This window comes from Symphodus melops, assembly GCF_947650265.1.
Source record: "Symphodus melops genome assembly, chromosome: 11".
NCBI lineage: Eukaryota > Metazoa > Chordata > Actinopteri > Labriformes > Labridae > Symphodus > Symphodus melops.
Window position 1 is genome coordinate 16,373,889 of NC_136701.1, and position 19,741 is coordinate 16,393,629.

At 41.9% G+C, this 19,741-nt stretch overlaps 1 protein-coding gene across 2 annotated transcripts in view; it reads left to right on the top strand.

The window, feature by feature from the left end:
• The window catches only part of pdlim4 (PDZ and LIM domain 4), a 42,486-nt gene that overhangs the window by 14,754 nt on the left and 7,991 nt on the right, over nucleotides 1-19,741 (top strand). Inside the window, exons 3-6 of one of the 2 annotated variants that reach the window (XM_079355233.1) lie at nucleotides 3,831-3,912; nucleotides 15,520-15,619; nucleotides 15,656-15,824; nucleotides 17,462-17,619. In XM_079355233.1, coding sequence (XP_079211359.1) covers nucleotides 3,831-3,912; nucleotides 15,520-15,619; nucleotides 15,656-15,824; nucleotides 17,462-17,619 — 509 coding nt within the window. Of the gene's footprint in view, nucleotides 1-3,830; nucleotides 3,913-15,519; nucleotides 15,825-17,461; nucleotides 17,620-19,741 lie in introns of both variants that reach the window. The other variant, XM_079355232.1, reaches the window with a different exon arrangement.

Sequence of the window (19,741 nt, forward strand, 5' to 3'; positions counted from 1 at the left end):
GTAATTAATGTCTTTGTCTTTCCCTTCCAAAACAGCAGCATTATCGACCCAGACAACGAATCTCTTCATATCTCAGTATTCAGCGGTTGTCAGGCGATTTCAAGAAGTGTCGTTTGAAGAGAGGGTACATGAACAAGTCTGTACTACAGCTATGATGGCCGCCACTTTCTTAAGGTCATCTCGCCCTCCCGGCCTCCACGACAGTCGCATGACTGAAAGCTATGAATCTGAGTGTGTCATGTCTGCTCGGCTCGTATGTCCTCAGACCTAAACTGGGTCTTTGCATACATGAAGCAGCTGTGGTGGAACAAGTCTCCTCCTCTTTCTCTTCTTCCTCTACTTATTTTAATCATCTTACTTAGGACCCTTCATCCCTTACCCCCCCCCCCGACTTCCACGTCCCACTCTGCCTTCTACCTCTCCAAACCTGCAAGTAGTAGTGCATGTAGTATCAGTGCATATCTGAGCCCTGCTGAGGAGAAGAATCCAAATCTGCGCAGAGTCTGGAGAGCGAAAAAAGAAACAAACGAATATTACACAGGTTAGAGGATTCAGGAGGAATCAGAGACACAGACTGAGAAAAGACACAGAGTCAGTCTGTGGTGGTGGATTTGCCCCTTCTGTCTCGCTTTGACTCCAGGACCTGTGACTCACTGCTGAGGAATTATGCACAAGGCTGCATGGGACCTGAGGAACACAGGACTCCAGCTGGGACGGAGACAAAAGGAAACCTCCAAAAGCACTCCTTCTTTCTGTCCTCCTTCATCTCTCCATTGCATCATTCCTCTCAGGCTCTCCCAAGGCCTCTTTTTGTGGTGGTTTTCAACATCAATGGAGTTTCGGAGGCTGTGTCGTAGAGAGAGAGAGAGAGAGAGAGAGAGAGAGAGAGAGAGAGAGAGAGGAAGGGGAAACCACAAACCTCCCTCAGTTTTTCTCTCTTGCATTGATCGAGTCATCGGCATCATGCAGATGTTTTAAGTGACCCCCTTAGGTCTGCAGACGAGACCCCATTAAGACATTTTCTCTCTTTACATGCTGAGGAGAAAGAATCTGAACTAGTCTCACATCACATTACAACATATAAAGTGCTCCACATGTTTTGGTATTTTTTCCCATATTGAGATTGGTTTGAGTGAGTGACGCATAATGAAGGACTCTGAGTGAACCCTGAATGCTCTCCTATCAGCCACATCTTAATTTGAGGGCACTCGGTTTTCCAGTCGTCTGCTCCTCCTTGACATGAACACAGTGATCCTCGTGAAGCCAAAGTCAACTCGTCCACTGCTATGAAAAACCAGAGCTCTCCAATCAGGAAATTAAACCTGGCAGGGAAAGGTCAGACAAGGGAAAATATGAACACAAGAAAGTGTAGGAGAGTGATTGTGACGTCCTGAGACTTTCTTCTCTCTCTGCAGCTTCTCTCTTTCTCTTCACACCTTTTCCTTTCTTCGTAACATCTGTACTCAGACTACGTGGCACACTTTTATTTCCTTCAGTACTTTTATGAACTTTGCAGACCAAAATTGGTCACTCTCTCAGTCTCTTGCATTTTTAAGTCGACGTCCCATTTTGTTGCTATTTTACAATAAACTTCCAGTAATTTATCACACGGTTAACAAATTAACTCTTATAAACTTGTCATGTGTTCCGTGAGACTTATTCATCTTTTCTTTTCTTTTCTGTCTTTTCTTTGCATTCATATATGCTCCTCCGCTCTTCACCCGTATCCTCTCGTGATGAATTTGTATTGAGGAACATAGTGCACAGTCCTTGGCTTAATAAAAAGACACAGGAAGCAGAAGAAGATAAAAATGGTTTTAAACAAATGATCTACTTACCTACAGAATTTTGTATTAGAGCATGAAACTGACCATGGAAAATGAAAAAGTGTAAGATACAGAAAAGGTGGAAAACAAATGTGCAACAGCAGTTTGTCTAATGTAAGCTCTGTAATGAATCCCTGAGTAGTGGTTTAATACTGGAAGAAGCTAAAGTGTGAACAAAGAAGTAAGAACTCAGTTCATTGTCCCTGATCGACCTTGTGTACAGCAGATTGTTTCTGTCAGCTCTGTCTATTTATGTTACACTGCATGAAAGACATTCAAACAGCCTGCATACTGGAAGCTTCAATACAATACAACGTTTCAAGCATGACATTTTCCTGTTGTGTTTCAAGAGGAGCACATTTGAATTTTTAAGAGTTTAAGTAACATCCAGCGACAGTGTTAGTGAACAGTGTAAGGCTGTTGAACTGGTCTCATAGTTTCCGCTGACTTGTCATCCTTCACCGACTTATTATTATGGAAGGAGGGTAATATTCATTCTTTTGTTCTTTTGTCTTGCCCTTCCAAAATGTCAGTTCCAACAGGCCACTTCATACTGAACACTTTACTTGTTTCAATAGGCTGTTTGTGCCGTAACCATTGAAACCAAACAATCTGAACACATGACGACTTCTGTCCCACGAAGGGGGTTGGGGGCGTGTGCCATCCTACGCACTAGCTGTTGTTCATCCACCAGACACTTTCCACCTCATAAGAGCGTCCTTGATAGCAACACCTCCATGGTACATATCTGAAGCATTGCCTCAGCTCTCAGCCGACGCCATCAACACCAGCTGCAGCAACATGACTTCACTGCTTCAGACATCAACTACTGTATACAGTCCCCCTAATTCATGTAGACGACACACACTGGCAGATAATAATGTGACTGATAATAAACCCTTTCAAACAGCAGCAGGAATGCAAAGTGCCAAAAAATAATGTGTAGAACACGAGATTAAAAACAAGTGCAGAAATCAATTATATAAATGACAACATACATAATGGTGAATAAATACAACCATAAAGGGACAAGTTGTTCTCATGTCCTGGTGTTACCTCTATTGGATATTGGATTCGTGGTCAACTCTTTGGCAACTGAAACCTACCAACAATGAGGAACCAAAGAATCCCCCTCAGAAAGAATTATTAAGGACATGGTAATGTACAACGTAAACGTGAGAAAGAAAGAGAACCATACATGCTGGTCTCAGAGATGAATCGCAATATATAATGGGCCTAAGAACTACATTTCATGTTCCAAATTTCACCGAGGCATGTCGCGATAAATCTCTTGGAGTCCGGCTAATGCGTACACACAGTAGGCCCATTCAGTAGTGCTATTAATATTCTATTTTATCCTTGCTGCCAGTCAGTAAGTCATTTACTTCTCTATAAGTAAATTCAACTGGAATCAATTACTTCAAATACGCATGTATGGTGATAGATACCAGTAATTCAGATATCAAGACTTCATGACCCAACATGCATTGGGATTTATCTACAAACTAGAGAGTTTATAGGATAGATTTATGACGCGACGATGACTTTATCTTTAGAGCAGCCGGAGACATCCAGAATATAGCTTTAATTCCATTGCTAAATGTGAAAACCTGCCAAATGTATTTCCTCATCCCCACACTACACACTCCTTCCTACAGAGCTATCAGTGAAGTGTATGATTTGTTAAGAGCAGCTCTGTGAGTGTTCTGGCACAGAATGGAGACAGCCTTAGTATGATATCATTTGAAAGTTGTCATCTTTTCCAGCTTAGAGTTATTCTTTCAGGACTCATGTGAAATAGTGTTTTTCACGTCGCATCTTTTCTCGTTTCTCTGAACACATTCACATACAGTAATAATGAAACTTGATACACAAGATCTCCTGTGGGAAACCTGTCAGCAAAAGAAGAGATGCAGAAATGATTGCATGCTTCAGTGCTTTTTCTTATTAAGATTGCACAGGACTGATCCAACTCTATTTTTTTCCATGGGTGTTGTCTTTCAGGTCAGGATCAGGAGACAGAGTGTGGTCGCCAACAGTCAGTGAAGATGGCAAGACAAGCCCTTACATGGAGCCTGACTCACAGGTAAACACTGTTTACACTGGATTTACTTCAAGTGTTTCTTTAGATTCAAGTTCACATCCACTGTGCTGCTTTCAAAAACTGAACCTAGCTGAGTTTCTCATACAGAGTTTCAGGGCTTGGATTTTTTTTTAGGTCTGGGCCAGAAAATACTCTTAAAATTACCCACTAGCCCACAAGTGAGAGAAAGGAGTCATCAGTGAAGTCTTTGGTTGGCTCTTAGAAATCCTTTTTATACGATTGTCTGATCTGGCCAAGTGGTGAGACAAGCATGTCTCTCTTATAAAAAAACGACGACGTTGGATTTATGTGAATGTGTGTTCATCAAATAGAGTTGTAAATTGGGAGGGTCCACCATTTCCAAAAATGTTTTTTTTTTTTTTTTTTTCTGTTAGATTAATTTGCACTTGACTTTTCAAGTCCTATTTTTTCAACACCCATGCATGTAATCCACTTTTGCTTTGGAGAAAAAGGCCGTCAGAGGGGATAGGGGAAGTTGGAAAATTGCGGTTGTATATGATAAAAACACGGCACCACAGTTTGACACCACAGATACCAAATACATCGCAACTGTCCCAACAATCCAAACGTCAGTTTTCTTAAAAATTGTTTAACACAGTGAACTTCAAAAGTCTGCACAGTGTCATTATCCTGCACGAGTTCTAAGCTCATGATTGGATAGTTGGTCGTGGTTATCTTCTACAACGTTCTTTAATCGACCAACTGCGGATATCTTTTTTAGGGATCTGCTTGATGTTAAAATCTATTTTTACCCTGAAATCTTCTGCTTTGGATTACGCTCCTCTGTTACCTTAGCCACCAGCTGCCAGAGGGGATCATTCACATCTGGGGTTGTAACTTTAGGCACAGTTCAGTTCAGTGGATGTGAGACCTAAGTCCTCTCAGCCTGTTTGTGTTAAAGACAGAATCCATGGAAACAGACACAACACGTGTTCCATAAATGACATGTACACTATCATCCACATGATTAAAAATGATATAATGCATCCCGCTGTGCACTGGAATGGTTATGAATTAGTATCTTGACTATTCTTCAGTTGTACCAGCTGCCAAATGGACATTTGAGGCACATTGAACTCTCGCAGATGATCTTTGTCCAAGTTTTCCAGTGCTGGCAGGCCCTCAGGTTTCCAAGCAGCACAGAGAGAATAGGAGGTGTGTGTGTGTGTGTGTGTGTGTGTGTGTGTGTGTGTGTGTGTGTGTGTGTGTGTGTGTGTGTTCAAATGCAGATATGCTGTGAGAATGGAGACTGTGTGACTCAAAGAGACAGACAATACGCATATTGTGGCTCAGAAATGTGAGTGTCCATTTTTCAAGTACTGTGTTCTGGTAGTTAAGGAGTCAAGTCTAGTCTGTTGGTCTCTTTGTGTAAAAAGGGCGGAACAGACATACAATGAAGACGAGGTGAAATCTATCTGTCCTCTCTTCAGGGGGAGTTTGACACCTTACTGAAAGCTTTGTTTTCAGTGACTGGGTTTGTGAAAGAAACCTTGCCGGATCTAATTCATCAGAGATGTTGCATCAGAACTCGCCTCAGCTGATTTCCCAAGTAGACTTTAAGAATAGTAGCAGCGTCCAACGGGACTTCACTTCGAAAATAGCCATGAGCCAATTAGAAGCTATGATAACATGTGTTCCACACAAAAAGACAATGTCTTTGATTTGCTTGTAAAATCTCAGTAAACATGGTCAGAGTAACAAAAGATCCAGTCTACAGTTAAACCTTTACATGTGATGATGATGCACACTTTATGAAATAAAATGTCAAACACAAATGCTACATTGAAGGTCTACATAATGTTTAAACCCTAACCCTAAAGGAACAAACATTTGGAGCTGTCTCTTGTGTCTGGCAGCTGTATACAGTATGTCATAAACTTGCTCCATGTAACCAGATGGGACAAATCAAATACATTTTACTCAAATGTGGTTTCTGTCATTACAGTTAGTTTTGTGTGCTGATCCAGAGTGCTCACTTTACTAACAAAGAACTATTTGATGTTATAAAAAAAGGATATAATACCTTGATTGAAAGCTCTGTTGACAAATGTGATTACTGCTGAGTCGTTGTGGAAATAAAAATGATGATACGGTTTTAAAAGCCAAAAGGTTTCAAGCTTTATATGTCCAGCTAACCCTGATTCAACTGTCTTCATCTTAAAATCTCATGGGCTCAAGTCTTGCTTTGATTAAAACAAGGAAATACCAAACCTGAGTGAGCATAACCATCAGCTTAGACTGTTTATACAAACATAGACGTGCATGACAGGAGGGCTTTGCGTGTGGGTAACTCAAGAGTAGCAGACCTGTCTTTCTGCAGATTTTTTTTCTCTCAGAGTTTCCCCCTCTTGCTCTCTGTAGCTTCTCACCCAGGCATTCCACTCTGCCTCACTAAAATGTCCAGAAATGTTCCCCTGGAGTCACATTTAATGAAGTGAACGTGGATGGCTGGAAACTTCCGAGTCATGGCGTCTTTATGGTCACGCTCAGGTGGATTCCTCTGAATTTAAAAAGAGGAAACATCCGTTCCCTGGGGCCACACCAAGAAACAAGGTTCTTTCTTTCTTTGTGTCCAGCTGTATTGAGATAAGGCTTGAATGGCCACAACGAGACACAACAATGCAGATTGTCCCTTTGACACATAGGAAACAATATACGAACCGTGGGTCCTCTCGCACCAGCTGAACCAAGTCCAAACTAAACTTTGTGATACTCTTGGCTCTCAGTAACTCCAAAGATGAGCCAATTTGGGCAGCATGAGTGAAAAGTATTTGAAACAAATTCTTTGATTTTTAAATTCTTAAAACTTATAATAAACTAAACTTGATTTGGGTGTGCTGGCAGAGATTTGAAGTGATGTATCAGTAGTCGAACTTTACCTACCGTTATTTGACATGACCTGCAATACTGGGCCTCGTGCTGAAGACGTTTGCCTTGGATAACTACTGGGGGTTAGACATGACAAAAAAAAAGCAGACTGAAATGAATTAATGTATGAAATTTTCACATATTTTTCTGTCTTCTTCATTCATTGCTAATTTACTTCACACAGTGAATCAGCCACCTGAGAATTTATCAACAGGGATATCCGAGGTCAAGGCTTTTCTTTTCTTCAAAAATGCTACCTCTTGAGCCAAATGAACAGCTCGTTAACAATCCAGTCACACAGTCTTCAGGACATCTGTACATAACATTTCCCTTTTTATTCATGGACCTTTTGTTGTTCACTAAATGTCGTTTGGAAACTCCAGCCTCACTTGTGGGAATTAGCTACTTAGCAGGAAGTGACACATGGAAGCCATGAGATATCCTTTCACATTGGGAACACGTTACTCTTTCATAAAAGACGATGAGGAAATGCTGTACTTGGTATGGTATGAGTCAATAATGCTGATGGAACTGTTTTCCTGAGGCTTTTTTAGTGTTATCCGTTAAGGGAATTCAGTGGTATGCTATGATGTATTTTGAGAGAACTGCTCATTTCTGTCCATACAGAGCAGGATGTCATACACAACTTCACTGTTGTAGATCAGATGAAAGGGATGACATAATGGTATAGTGTCATAGGCAAACTCGTGCTCCGCCTTGTATTAATGGGCTTACTGCTTATAAATCTTACTAAAAAGAAAAGCTTACACTTCCGATAGATGATCTAATTTAACTATCACAGTGGCGATACTGAGCGATCAGTTTCACTCTCTGTATCTGAAGCACTGCTTTGAAATTCCCCTCTTTGGAAACTAAAAAGGCATGACTGACTGCATTGTCCCCAACTTTCAATCATTAACCAGAAAGTTGAACTCTATTGAAATATGTTTTATATATATATAAGTCTAAGCTAGGGCCCATGCAATGCCCACCTTGAGCCCATCTGGGCTTGCCCACATGGGGCCACCATGGAACCCCCGGACAAAGCTAACCGGGACCCAGCTGGGCCGCCCAGATGGGGCCCATTCACCAGTCCATATCTGACCCACATGGGCCCCGCATGGGTGTGTCGACAGGGTCTACTGCCCACCTACTGTCCATGTAGGGCCCAACAACGAAGCCCACTCTAAGCCAATGCCCACCCAAAGCTCAACCAGCCCAAGTGAGGCCCATACGGGCCCCAACTGTACGTGTTTGCTGGGAAGGAGACCTTTGTTTGGTTCATGTTTCTTCATAATCACACTAGTTAAATGTGTTCAATGTTTTTTACACACATTGGGACTCTCATTAAATGATTGCATTTGGAATGAATCCAGACCTGAATTAAAGAGAGTAATAAGTAGTTCCAAAACATCCAAGTTATGTCGGTTCATTAATTTGTTTAGTGAAAAAAACCCCATCCTAATCCATGTCTACTCTTTTAGGCAAAGAATTTGATCAGAAAAGAGGCCAATAACAAACTAAACCAAGCGTTCATATTTGTAGAGTCATTGGAGATCTACTTCAGTCTTCAGAGGATTGTCGTACTTTTGTTTCCTCAGCTTCGCTCCTGATGTCATTTAATCATCAGAGTTCATCTGGTATTTTCATCATTGGTTTTCAAGTGTGAGCAGTCAAATATGCAAATTATCACATCGGTAAATGTCAACATAGATCAGATTTTGTGAGATGTTTTTAGGATTAAATAACGTCTAGTGGTTTACCAACTTCTAAATCTCATCCCATAGCTTTGATCTAATCTTTCTTTTCCAATGAGAGCGACATTTTAAGAAAAGGTCTCTCAGTCTTGTAAATGCTCTCATTGTACATCTGTCTACCTTGCACTTGGATTGGTTTTATTTTTATGCAATTGTAAAGTAATACCAACAGTTACTGACATTTTAGGGTTTTTTTTAAATTCCTTCCGTTGAATTAAACAGTGGCAGTTTCAAGTAGGTGGGAATGGCCTTTTGGTCAATGCTTAATCCAAAGCGTATATTTTGGCAGGAATCATCAGAATGCCTTTCATTGCCCTTATACCCCATTATTAAAGTGATAGCTATTGTGGCTGTGCACTCTGGCCTCGTGGAAAGAATGAGACTTCACAATGCGGAAGCTCAGAGATCTGGATCACACGTCATTGAGGCCTCCAGTTTCGGTCCGGGATCTGGCAGCTGAAGGCGAATTCTCTAAGCTAACATTAATAGGAGCTGACAGACAGAGTCCTTGCATGACTTACAGACCGTTTTTCGTTTACTGCTTGGAACTGAATTTTACCTCAGACAAAAAAGAAAAAAAAAAAACCCCTGTGCATGCATGATGCTGCTTTCTTTTATGAATGGAAAAAGGGAACTACTTTTCAATATCTGTCATTAAGAATTGTTTGCAGTAAATATTGATAAGATATTGAAATATGTTCAGTAGAGTTAGAGTTCAAAATGTGTCAAAAATCTATAGTTGCTCGGTGGGACAATAAACTAATTAAATTTTTTGTGCAAAAAACAGAGAAATTTATACCGCAACAATCCGAAAAGCATTTAAACAATGTGGGACCATTAAAAGGTTTAGAGCTTTGTCATCAGTTGCCAAAATATGTCTCCTGGGTTTACTGCTATTTAATCCCCTGCCAAGTAATCTGAAACCAGTGTAGCATTGCTGGGAAGTCTTTTTAACAACTCCACATTCATTCACACAGGAGGCCTTTTAGATAACAGACCTGTGACCCCGCTTATTTGGTTGTTTGTGTTCACTAATCATCCAGTAATCCTCAGAAATGTCCAAATCAGCCTCTTGGTTTTCCTAATGGAGGCCCCCCACCCCACCCCACGCCCCCTTCCTTGTTCTGTTGGCTGTCAGCAGGAGAGACGGGGTCACTGAGAGCAATCTCTGTTGGGGTAATAAAGTTTTAATGTCCACAGAAGGTTTTTTTTTTGTTTTTTTTCCCTATATCCATCCATTCTCTTCTGCTTTAGTGGGTCTTGGCTTAATTGAGGATTTCATTCAAGTTGGATCATTAAAGGAAACACAAAAAGAACTGGCAACCAAGTAATCAATAGGAGACCACAAAGAATAATTAGTTCAGTATGAAGTGAAAAGAAAGCCAAGTGTAAAAAAAAAAAAATCTCACCCCACCTTATTTGATTTTCATTTCCTACCAATTTTCATGGGTTTAGTTGAATTTGTGGACGGAGGAAATAGCACTGAGTAAATGTACACATACATATCCAGATCATAGAGATCCACAGAGTCCACAGTGCAAAGTGGTTTCATATGCACGTTTATGTGATCCACCTTTGAGTGAAAAAAGTTGAAACAGTGGTGCAGAAGGGTTTACGTAGACAGGAGTAGATGGTGCCAGTATGTCTTTGACATAAACTTAGCAGAATCCTTTGCGTTATCGGTGAAGCTGACGGTTCATGATGGTGACAGTGACATGGACAGATTGGCAGTAGTGAAGAGGGGACTGAGTCTGAAGGCAAAGTTCTCGATTTCTCGCTTAACCCTTGTTCCAACCCCCACCTGTGGTCATGAGTTGTGAGTAGAGACCAATAGATTAAGATCACAGATACAGGATCAGACCCAATCCCAAAGAGAAATTCAGTGGTTATAGTTGCCGAAACTAGTTTCCTCTGGAGTGTAGTTGGACTCAGCCTAAGAGATAGGGTGAGGAGCTCAGACATACGGGGGGAGCTTGGAGTAGAGGCCTTATACTTCTCATCGAATGGAGCCAGTTGAGGTGGTTCGGCCTGTAATTAGGATGCCTCCTGGACGCCTCCCTTTGGAGGTTTTCCGGGCATGCCCAACAGGGAGGAGACCTAGAGTTCACTGGAGGGATTATATACTGTATGTCTGGCTTGGGGAATGCCTTGGAATCCCCCACTAGGAGCTGGAAAACGTTGCAGGGGGAATAGAATAGATATTTAACATTTACAATTCATTCCTATGCAGCATCCATCCTTCTCATTGCATTTCTCCTCTCTTTGGCAGGCTCAGGCCAGAAGCCCTGAAACTCTACTATTAGCCCCTCGCTCGCTCGCCTGCCTGGCACTCCTCCAGCAAGGCACCCAAAGCCCGACCATTGGGAGCCATAAAGGGCTTGTTTGTGTTTGGTTAGCGGTGCAGAGCGCCATGTGAAAAGCTTTATTTCGAAAGTGGTCCTAAATCATGCAGGAGGAACAGGAGAAAGAATTTGTGTATGGTGAAGCGGGCAGACCGAGGCTCCGGATCGTCATTAAAGTTGGACGTATGATTCCAATTAAGATCCAAGGTTTCTCCCGTGCTACCTCACTCCTCCTCCTCGTGTCTGTCTACCTCTCTATGATCAAATCTGGGCTGTCTTCTCTTTTTTACACTCCTATTAATCAGGCTAATTGTTCGTCATGTTGATGAATGGAGGGACTTATTGCCTTTTGGCTGAATGCAACTCAATTCAACACAATGTCGAGATCATAGAGAAGAAAATACATGTATTTTAAACGTTCTTACCTGTTTGCTCTTCTCTGTGTCCGTCTTTTCTTTCATTTTTTTGACACTCACACGGGCCGTCATGCTAAATAATTAGCCCAGCTCTGATTGTAAAACAGGTCAGTGAAGTGCGACATTATGGATACAGAGGTAGACAATGCTGCTTCTCAGAAATACTTTCTACTTTGTCGCTCTTTTTCCGTCTTTTTTATCCCCCCCTCCTCCTCCTCCATGCCAGAAGGAATGCAGTCAAGACTTGGGGGAAAAAAAAATATAAAGCAGCAATTCTCAAGAGGGAGGAATTAGGAAATAGATGATCTCACAGATGGCCTTTTTCAACACGCTTATTGTGCTGAGTCTCAGTCAGAGATGGACCGAAGCTGCTCATGTTAACTTTAAACTGTTTTGACTACATTGAAATAACAAGATAAGGTTACTAAGGGGGGAATCGGGGTGATGAGGCATTTCACCAGATAAACTTGACTGTCACCTTTTAAAGAGAATCTCCATTCAAACTACATGCAAACCAGGCACAGAAAGCTAGAATACATCTATTGAATGAGACCGTTTGTTTACAGGTAGATTTTATGATTGAAAAAAAAAATAGAAATACCAGCACCTTTACAAAAGCAGCTTTAAAGCACTTCAAGTTCCTGAATGTTACCAAACTGGCTTTTTTATGAGGCCGGCACCAGATGTGCTGCCTTATAAATCTGCCATCCACACAAAGAAAGAATCTGTGCAGCAGACAAGCAGCCAGAGAGGAAGGAGTGTTGTGAGTAAGAAAGTCAGGTGGAATGGGGAGGGGACTTCAGGATCACACCTTGCCTGAGGAACACTGAGCTCTTTATTTGAGTTTCATTGATAATTCTGACTATCACAAAAGATTCATGTTGAGGACATTTTAAGTCATTCTGAAGATTGAATTTGTACGGTAATCAAATAACGCATTTTAGTGTTCACATTTTTGTCATCGTCTCTGAGCTTCAACTCTTCGACGTCACAAAATAAAACGTATCTTCTTTCAGCAGCAGGTTGTCTACTTTTACTCTGGGGACATTTTGAAGAAAAGAAGCACTTCAATGACTAAGAATTGTACTCCGATAACGTTTCAGACTTACGACTGACAGCTTGTTTCTAATCCTCGCAGTGCAAACCAAAAATCCTCATGCTGTCTTGTTTGGCACATATTGCGGGAAAATCCGGCAAACTATGAAGTTTACGGCGACAATGTACAACCTAATATGCACGAGAACTCATGACACTTTGTACCAACATGCAAAGTTACTGTGAGGAAGATAAAGCTTTTATTAACAAAATGATACATCTCTTCAATGAGCTCGTCGTGGAGGAGGAGTGGACCCATATCTAAACTCCACATTCCCCAAACTTGAAATCTTCAGCTCGTACAGCCACTGCAGAGGGATCAACAAAACATGGCGGCCATACTCCTCTGCTACAAACAGACGTTGTTTAAAAGGAGATCTGTTCCCCTTTAAGTGGCCATTTTTAAAAGTGTATTCTGATTATCTTGACCTGTAGACCTATTTTAACTTCAGAGTACTTTTTCCACCCCTTGGAGTTTTAACCACATCACGTCAAATCTCATCAAATGAGCCATAAAGACTTCTGTCAGTTTAAAGACAATTGTTACGCTTTCTATGAGTCAGTTTCACTTCAAGCTACAAGGATTTGAGGTTGTTTTTTTTGTCTTCTGATTTTCCTTAAATGTGCTGCAGTGTTCTCATGTGTTTACCTGTCCTCCTCTACACGTCTTGTTTATACAGTTTAGATGTCTTTAACTATCATGTCACTGGGGTTGTGTAATATAATACACTGTCAGGGATTTTCCTCCCCTCGCCTCTTTTCTTCTCTAAATTCAGGCATGAATAAGCTCAGTCATACAGTTATTGTACTGATTGTTATCTGCAGATTTATACTTAGTCCAGATATGACACATGAATAATAGATCCTTATTCAAACTAGAACGACGTGTTGGGACAGTGACTCCACCTGAGGAGCTTCAGCCTTCCTATTTTCTTTTTTGTGTTCACGGGAAATGAAAGAGGCATGATGAATGAAATAAAAGTTCAAAAGTTCATTTCAAGACTCGGTTCACCTGAAAGGGAAATTGTGATTAAAAATACCGAGGTTCTGGGACCTTTTTGATTCGAATCGCATGAGGTCGACCATCTGTGCAAATAAAGCTAAAGATAAAGAGTAAGATGTGGTTTGATCGTCGGGCCCTGTGGTGAGCACCAGGCTTCAGAGTGTCGGGTTTACTTGGAGAGCGAGCCGCAGAGAGCTGGGTGTTTTCTGACATACTGCCCAAACTGGGTTTGGCTCTGGGAGAGTAGCAGTATTAAATACATGCCTCTCCAAAGTTTAACCATTAACGACTCACTGTTGGCGTTTTGTTCTGAGGGTTCTTCATCCATCTTTACTGTCCGAGGTTTTTTTTTTTTTTTTTTTGGGGGGGGGGGGGGGAGCAGGAAGAGTTGGTTTTAAATTCCCTGAGAGTCATCTGTCTTAGCTGCAGGAGGAGGGCAATGACAGAGCACTCCTCCACGTTCAAGATGTGGGTTTGTTGGTGGAGAGGAGAGTCGGCTGAAAAGTGCTGATTACAGAAGTGTGTGTGTGTATGTGTTTTTCTGTGTGTGTGTGTGTGTGTGTGTGTGTGTGTGTGTGTGTGTGTGTGTGTGTGTGTGTGTGTGTGTGTGTGTGTGTGTGTGTGTGTGTGTGGTCCAGGCGAGGGGCCGAGGACAGGATAACATCCAGCAGACCCATCTGTTGAAATGACAAGAGTCCTGTCTGGAGAAGCTGTGATCCTCACTCCCCCCCCCCCCCCACACACACACACACACACACACACTCTGTGGCTGAGGAGCTTTAAACCCCCCCAAAAAAACACACACGCACACTCATTCCAGAGGCTCATAGTTCCTACAGTCTGACAGTCTCCTGTCCCACAGCGTTTCTCAACTTGTAAACAAATTCCTTTGTTTCAGCTCAAGTGTTTATATCTGAAGTTATAAAACTGTGCAGCCCTGTTTGGTCATTCAAAGCTACCGGCTATCTCTGAAATTCAAAGCACTAAGCACCTTCGCAGATGGTTACGTCATGTTGCAATAAAACTTATCAGTAGTCTCTGATAGAGACGATCCTGGCAGCATGCGTTATCTCTGAAGTGCACCGATAACTGAGGTAAGCAGTGAGCGGCGCGGTGATGTCACCGTACGGTTTGTGCAGACGCAAGACGAGGGCGTCGACCTTGGCGTAAACAAAACTCTCGTCTGAGTGCACGGTGGTGTAAGAGTAGGTGTCCGTGCATCTGTCCTTCATTAGATTTATCCAAACATTCCCAGCAGAGCAACTGTGAGGCAAGAATGCAGAAGTTCAGCGTGTCAAACCCCCCCCCCCCCCCCCCAAAAAAAAAAAAAAAACGTGATCGTTCAACCTTTTACACGTCACATCTTTTCAAACCGTAGAAGAAGAAGCCAGGGGAAGGGAACACATATTTACACCACACAAGTTAAATTGTTTTGACAGAAACATCTGCAGGAAATCTAATGCCAGCTCCTTCTGCCTGTTAAAGAGGAAATCAAACGGAAAAAAAGCTTTTTTTTCTGCATCGTCAACGCTGCAAAGCCTCATTTGTGAACAACCACTATTTTTCATCTCTAAGGAATTGTGGTTTTCTTCTAAGGGCACCACTGGGCTTGCCTTCTAATCCCCCCCCCCCCCCCCCCCTTTTATTTTTGTTTCCTGAGTTAAAGCATAACAAGGCATTTTGTAATGGGTCAATTAGCCGCTCGTGAGCCCTTTTCCTTTCACCACTGCACCAGTGTTTGTCTGTTATTGCAAAACTCCTTTACTATAAACTACGTCTATTTAATGACTTATTTTTAGGAGGGCCACGTTTGAAAAGTAAACTGCCAACAAACAACAAACATTTGCATGAAATAACACCTTAAACAACCGTGAGTAATAGTTCCCCTTCTAGGAGGGTTTTTCTTTTTCTTTTCTTTTTTTTTTTTTTTTTTTTTTTTGTATTGATGCGTCTTTCGAGAAAATTCATTCGCAGGACTGAGGAAGTCACAGGTCTTTGATGGAATACGTGTGCCAAAAACAGGGAGTGTGTTATGATGTTTCTGTCTAAATCACTTTTTAATCCTTCTGTTTTCTGTCTTTTTTTTTTTTTTTTTTTTTTTTTAATAGAATTTCCGTCCCATCACCAGCGGGTATGGAAGTTACAGTCGTAAACCTTCATACACTCCTGAGCCTCAGTCCCCGCTGCCTGTCCAGTCCCCGCTGCCTGTCCAGTCCCCGCTGCCTGTCCAGTCCCCGCAGACCCTCCAGCCCACTCACATGAATAATGGACACTCCAGACCCAACAATGGACACAGCTATGGATACGGAAACGGGCACGCTCAGTACAACAGCCCATCTGGACTTTACGACAGCAACGGAGACAGATCTCTGCCGAGCAAGATGGGAGGACTCAGCCTCAGTGCCACACACAGGTGAGGTCATGTGTATGTGTGATGCCTTAAAGCCTCATCACCGACATGTTCACCTACATTCAGTATTTTTAAACACAGCTCTTGTTCGATAAACCAGGCAGCAGAATAGACAGTCAAATAACTTCGGTTTAAGCGGCCTTTCCACTGCTCAGGCAAAGGTGAGTTTCGACATTCAAATACGACTCGAGCGCAAGATTACAAATGAGACAAATGTTCTCTGGCCTGCTTATAATCGGAGTTTAGTGCCACACATTAGTGACCTCCTGTTCCAGCTGATTACGTTACGTCAATTACATACAGCCGTTATAAAAGCCATTATAATTTGCTGGTGTAACTTGACAACATCTGGAAGAGCTCAAGCAGAGGAATATAGATAATGTATCTGTTCTATATTGGCTGTCTAAAAGGAATCTGAGACCCTCTCATCCGTCCTCATGAATATGACAAACTAATTTAAGGAATGCACGTTTTTATACTTGATAAAATACACTGATCCATGTGTTCACGTGCCGACTCTTCTGAAGACACTTACAGCTGCAAACACAGGAGCACACACACACACACACACACACACACATTGGAAGTCTCTGTACACACCTGCACAGATGACTGTGTGGACTGGAAAAGCCATTTGTTGTTGTGTATTCTCTCGAGCAGGCAATAAATGTGTGAGTTTAGTCTCCTGGTGAACATCCCCTCCAGCACTCCCAGATTCTGGACTGGACTGTTAATCCTGACCAGACCCCCCCCCCCCCCCCCCCCCCCCACACACACACACACACACACACACACACACACACACACACACAAACACACACACAAAAACACACAAGGAAACTTTATACAACTCATTGCCTGCTGTTAGTGTTTTATTACACTATTTCACCGTGTGTTTTTTTTACCTCTTTCTCTCACTCAGTCTTACTGTTCAGGATCTTTTCTCTCTCTGTCTCTCTCTCACACACACTAACCACACAAACACACACCCCCAGGCTGGCCGTGAAGCGCATCCTTCAGACTCCTGGAGTCCAGAGATGAACGTGAAGTTAAGTGTGTCAGGATTTGAACACATCTGTCAGCAGTCCCGCTCATCTCCCAGAGGCTTTTCCTGTTTGAAAGTATCCCATGAACAGCATCCATCCATCCTCTTTGGTTTCGGAGTCACTTGATGGATGGATGAACACACAGAGCTGCTGTGATTGAGACTTCATGCCTGTGAAATCACATGTCAGTTGTAAAGTGTACACACCTGTTTTCCCCTCTGTGTGTGCGCCTCACTGCTGTCTCAGAAAAAAAAGAGAGGTGCTCAACATCCTCTGTTTGAACAAAAGAAATTGGATTTAGTTGTGCATCTTGAAGAGTTTTCCCGCCATGTTTACTTTTCTCTCTTTGATCCCCTGGCATCTGTTCTTTTTTCTCTTCACTGAGGCTACTTTAACTCATCTCATCTCTCCTGTGTGCAAACACCAAATGTTTTCACATCTACTTCTTTTAAAAGAAGAACAAGAACGGAGTCCTTTAGGGGTTCATTTCTTGTTGTCTTGACATAAGTAAAATCTATAACTTTTGTCACGTGCCATCATCAATCAAAGTGGATTGCAATAAAACTGTATCTCGCCTCTCCATGTCTCCCTCAGCCCCGAGCCTCCCACACACTCTCCTGTGGGCCGTAATGGTGTCGACACGCAGTCAGACGTCTACAAGATGCTGCAGGACTACGTGGAGCCAGTCTCTGAACCCAAACAGTCCGGCTCCTTCAAATACCTCCAGGGAATCCTGGAGGCAGAGGATGGAGGTAGGGATTCCCGTGAGCGTGTTCTGTGAAGGCCTGCATGTGTGTGACGGTAGACGGAGAAGAAACTCCATCTGCACGACATGTTTAGTAACAATCCGCTTTAAACAGAAATAGGCACATTTACTGTAGCGCCGGAATTCAGATAATAACCGCTCAAAGTCCATTTTTATTACTTCTTGCATGTTTCTAATTGAATTTTTGATCAGCTTGAAATTACTTGTTTGTTTTTTTCTACAAAATTCGACACATTTTACAAAGTCTAAGTTAAAAATGGAAAAATCCACCAAATCTCGTGAATAGAACACTCAATACAACACTTAAAGCCAGAAAATCCTTATATCATAGAAACTGCTAATATTTAGCATTTTTGCTATCACTGTAGAATTAGCTCATTTGTTTTCTTAATAGTCTTTTTTCTGAAGTTAAGTAGAGTCAAACTTCTTGCTACTTGTTGGGTAAAAAAAAAACATGCCCTCATCATCCTTATTTGCTGCTAAGATGCCAAAGTGTTTCCATAATTCATTGGGAAAAAAAAGAAACCTGTAACATTTTAAACTGCTTTAAAATAAGATTGCAGTTTGGGAGTACATGACTCTGAGTAGATGAGACCTGTGATTCCAGCCAAAGGAACATCTTGTCTTTCTCAGGTGGCTCCTGACTCACTTTGCTGAGCTCTCAGTCTCACTGGCATAGTTTTCCTTTTATAGGAAGACGCAGCTCAGTTAGGGGATGGAACAGAAGAGAGGGAGACACAAAAACAAAGAATTTTGAGTAGTGGGGGGGGGAGTGAAAATGAAGTGCTTTAAATAGCTTAAACATGAGTGAGCAGAGAAGGGGAGTTTTGGTTTTGCAATTTACTGCAAAAACAACTTCACATCGTACAATAAAGTTAGAAAGATTGTTTCCTGTCTGCCCTCTGACTGCCTGGCGTTCCAGCATTTGAGCATGTGATGCCGGCAGCAGCAGAGGAAGGCTAATCTTCCGAGCTAAGACATTCCTCTAAAGTTCCATGTTGGCCTCTAAAGCCAGGAAAAAGCGGAGAAAGTTGTACTCATAAGCCGTGTGTCGGTATGATAATGCAGAAATAGCTCGGACACTAGAAGAGTTGACTTATGACCTGTTGGTACGGATGTTCTGATTAATCAGCAAACACTGACGTGTCCTTGAAAAGACTCCTTTCATTTTCTGTTGTCAAATGTTTCACATCTTTCTAAAATCGAATGTATCAACCGAGATGCAGAGCCGCCCTCTAAACATTTAAAATGCTCCAGTGTGAAAGACCTTTGAATAGCTCGTTCTTTTGAACTTGAAACTGTGATCTTCAGGCCAGGATGGTAGTTTCAAATATTAGAGAAATAATATTAAACAACAAGAATAAGAGCACCAATAATGTACAAAACACATCTTTGATTTCTGTCTTATGAATTTAAATTATTTTATAATTATTACAGTTGTTTTTTTGTTTTTTTTAATCAAAGATCAAATTGGAACGAACACGAGGAATCATCATGTTGATGTCCTTTTGAATCGTCATCTTTGGCCGTAATATTTGATCAAACTTTCAGATGGGGCAAATATTTATCCCCCCCCTCATGATAGTTTCCTTAAAAGAGTAAAAACTTCTCGTTATGTTATCACATCTCTGGCTTTATTTTCAATGTGTAGAACTGACTCAATAATTCACAGGTCAAAGGAACAACCCTGCGCCTACATTGAGGCCTGAAGCTGACCCAGACCTTGGTGTGTCATTGGTTCAGCACTTACCTTTGCGTTCAAAGCATTACCAGAGGAAAGAAGAGCAGCAGGAAGAGACAGATGAGAGAGCAGGGGCAGAGGCTGTGCTCGTGGATTAAAGAGGTCTAATGGGTCTGCTGCCTGTGTGCTTACAGTTTGGGAGACTGACAGGTTGATTGACAGGTAAAGCCCTTGATGAAACAGGAAGACACTTTAGGTTTACTTTGGGATTACTTCAAAAGCTACCTGTCTCTATGTTGATGTTTGGAGCTGTCAGTAATCTTTGGGAGAGAGTGAAATCCTGACACAGATGCTGCCTATGGTTGTTGTATGGTTGATTTTTAGAAGCACAAGTGAAGAAAAAAACAAATCAAATCCAACATTTGAA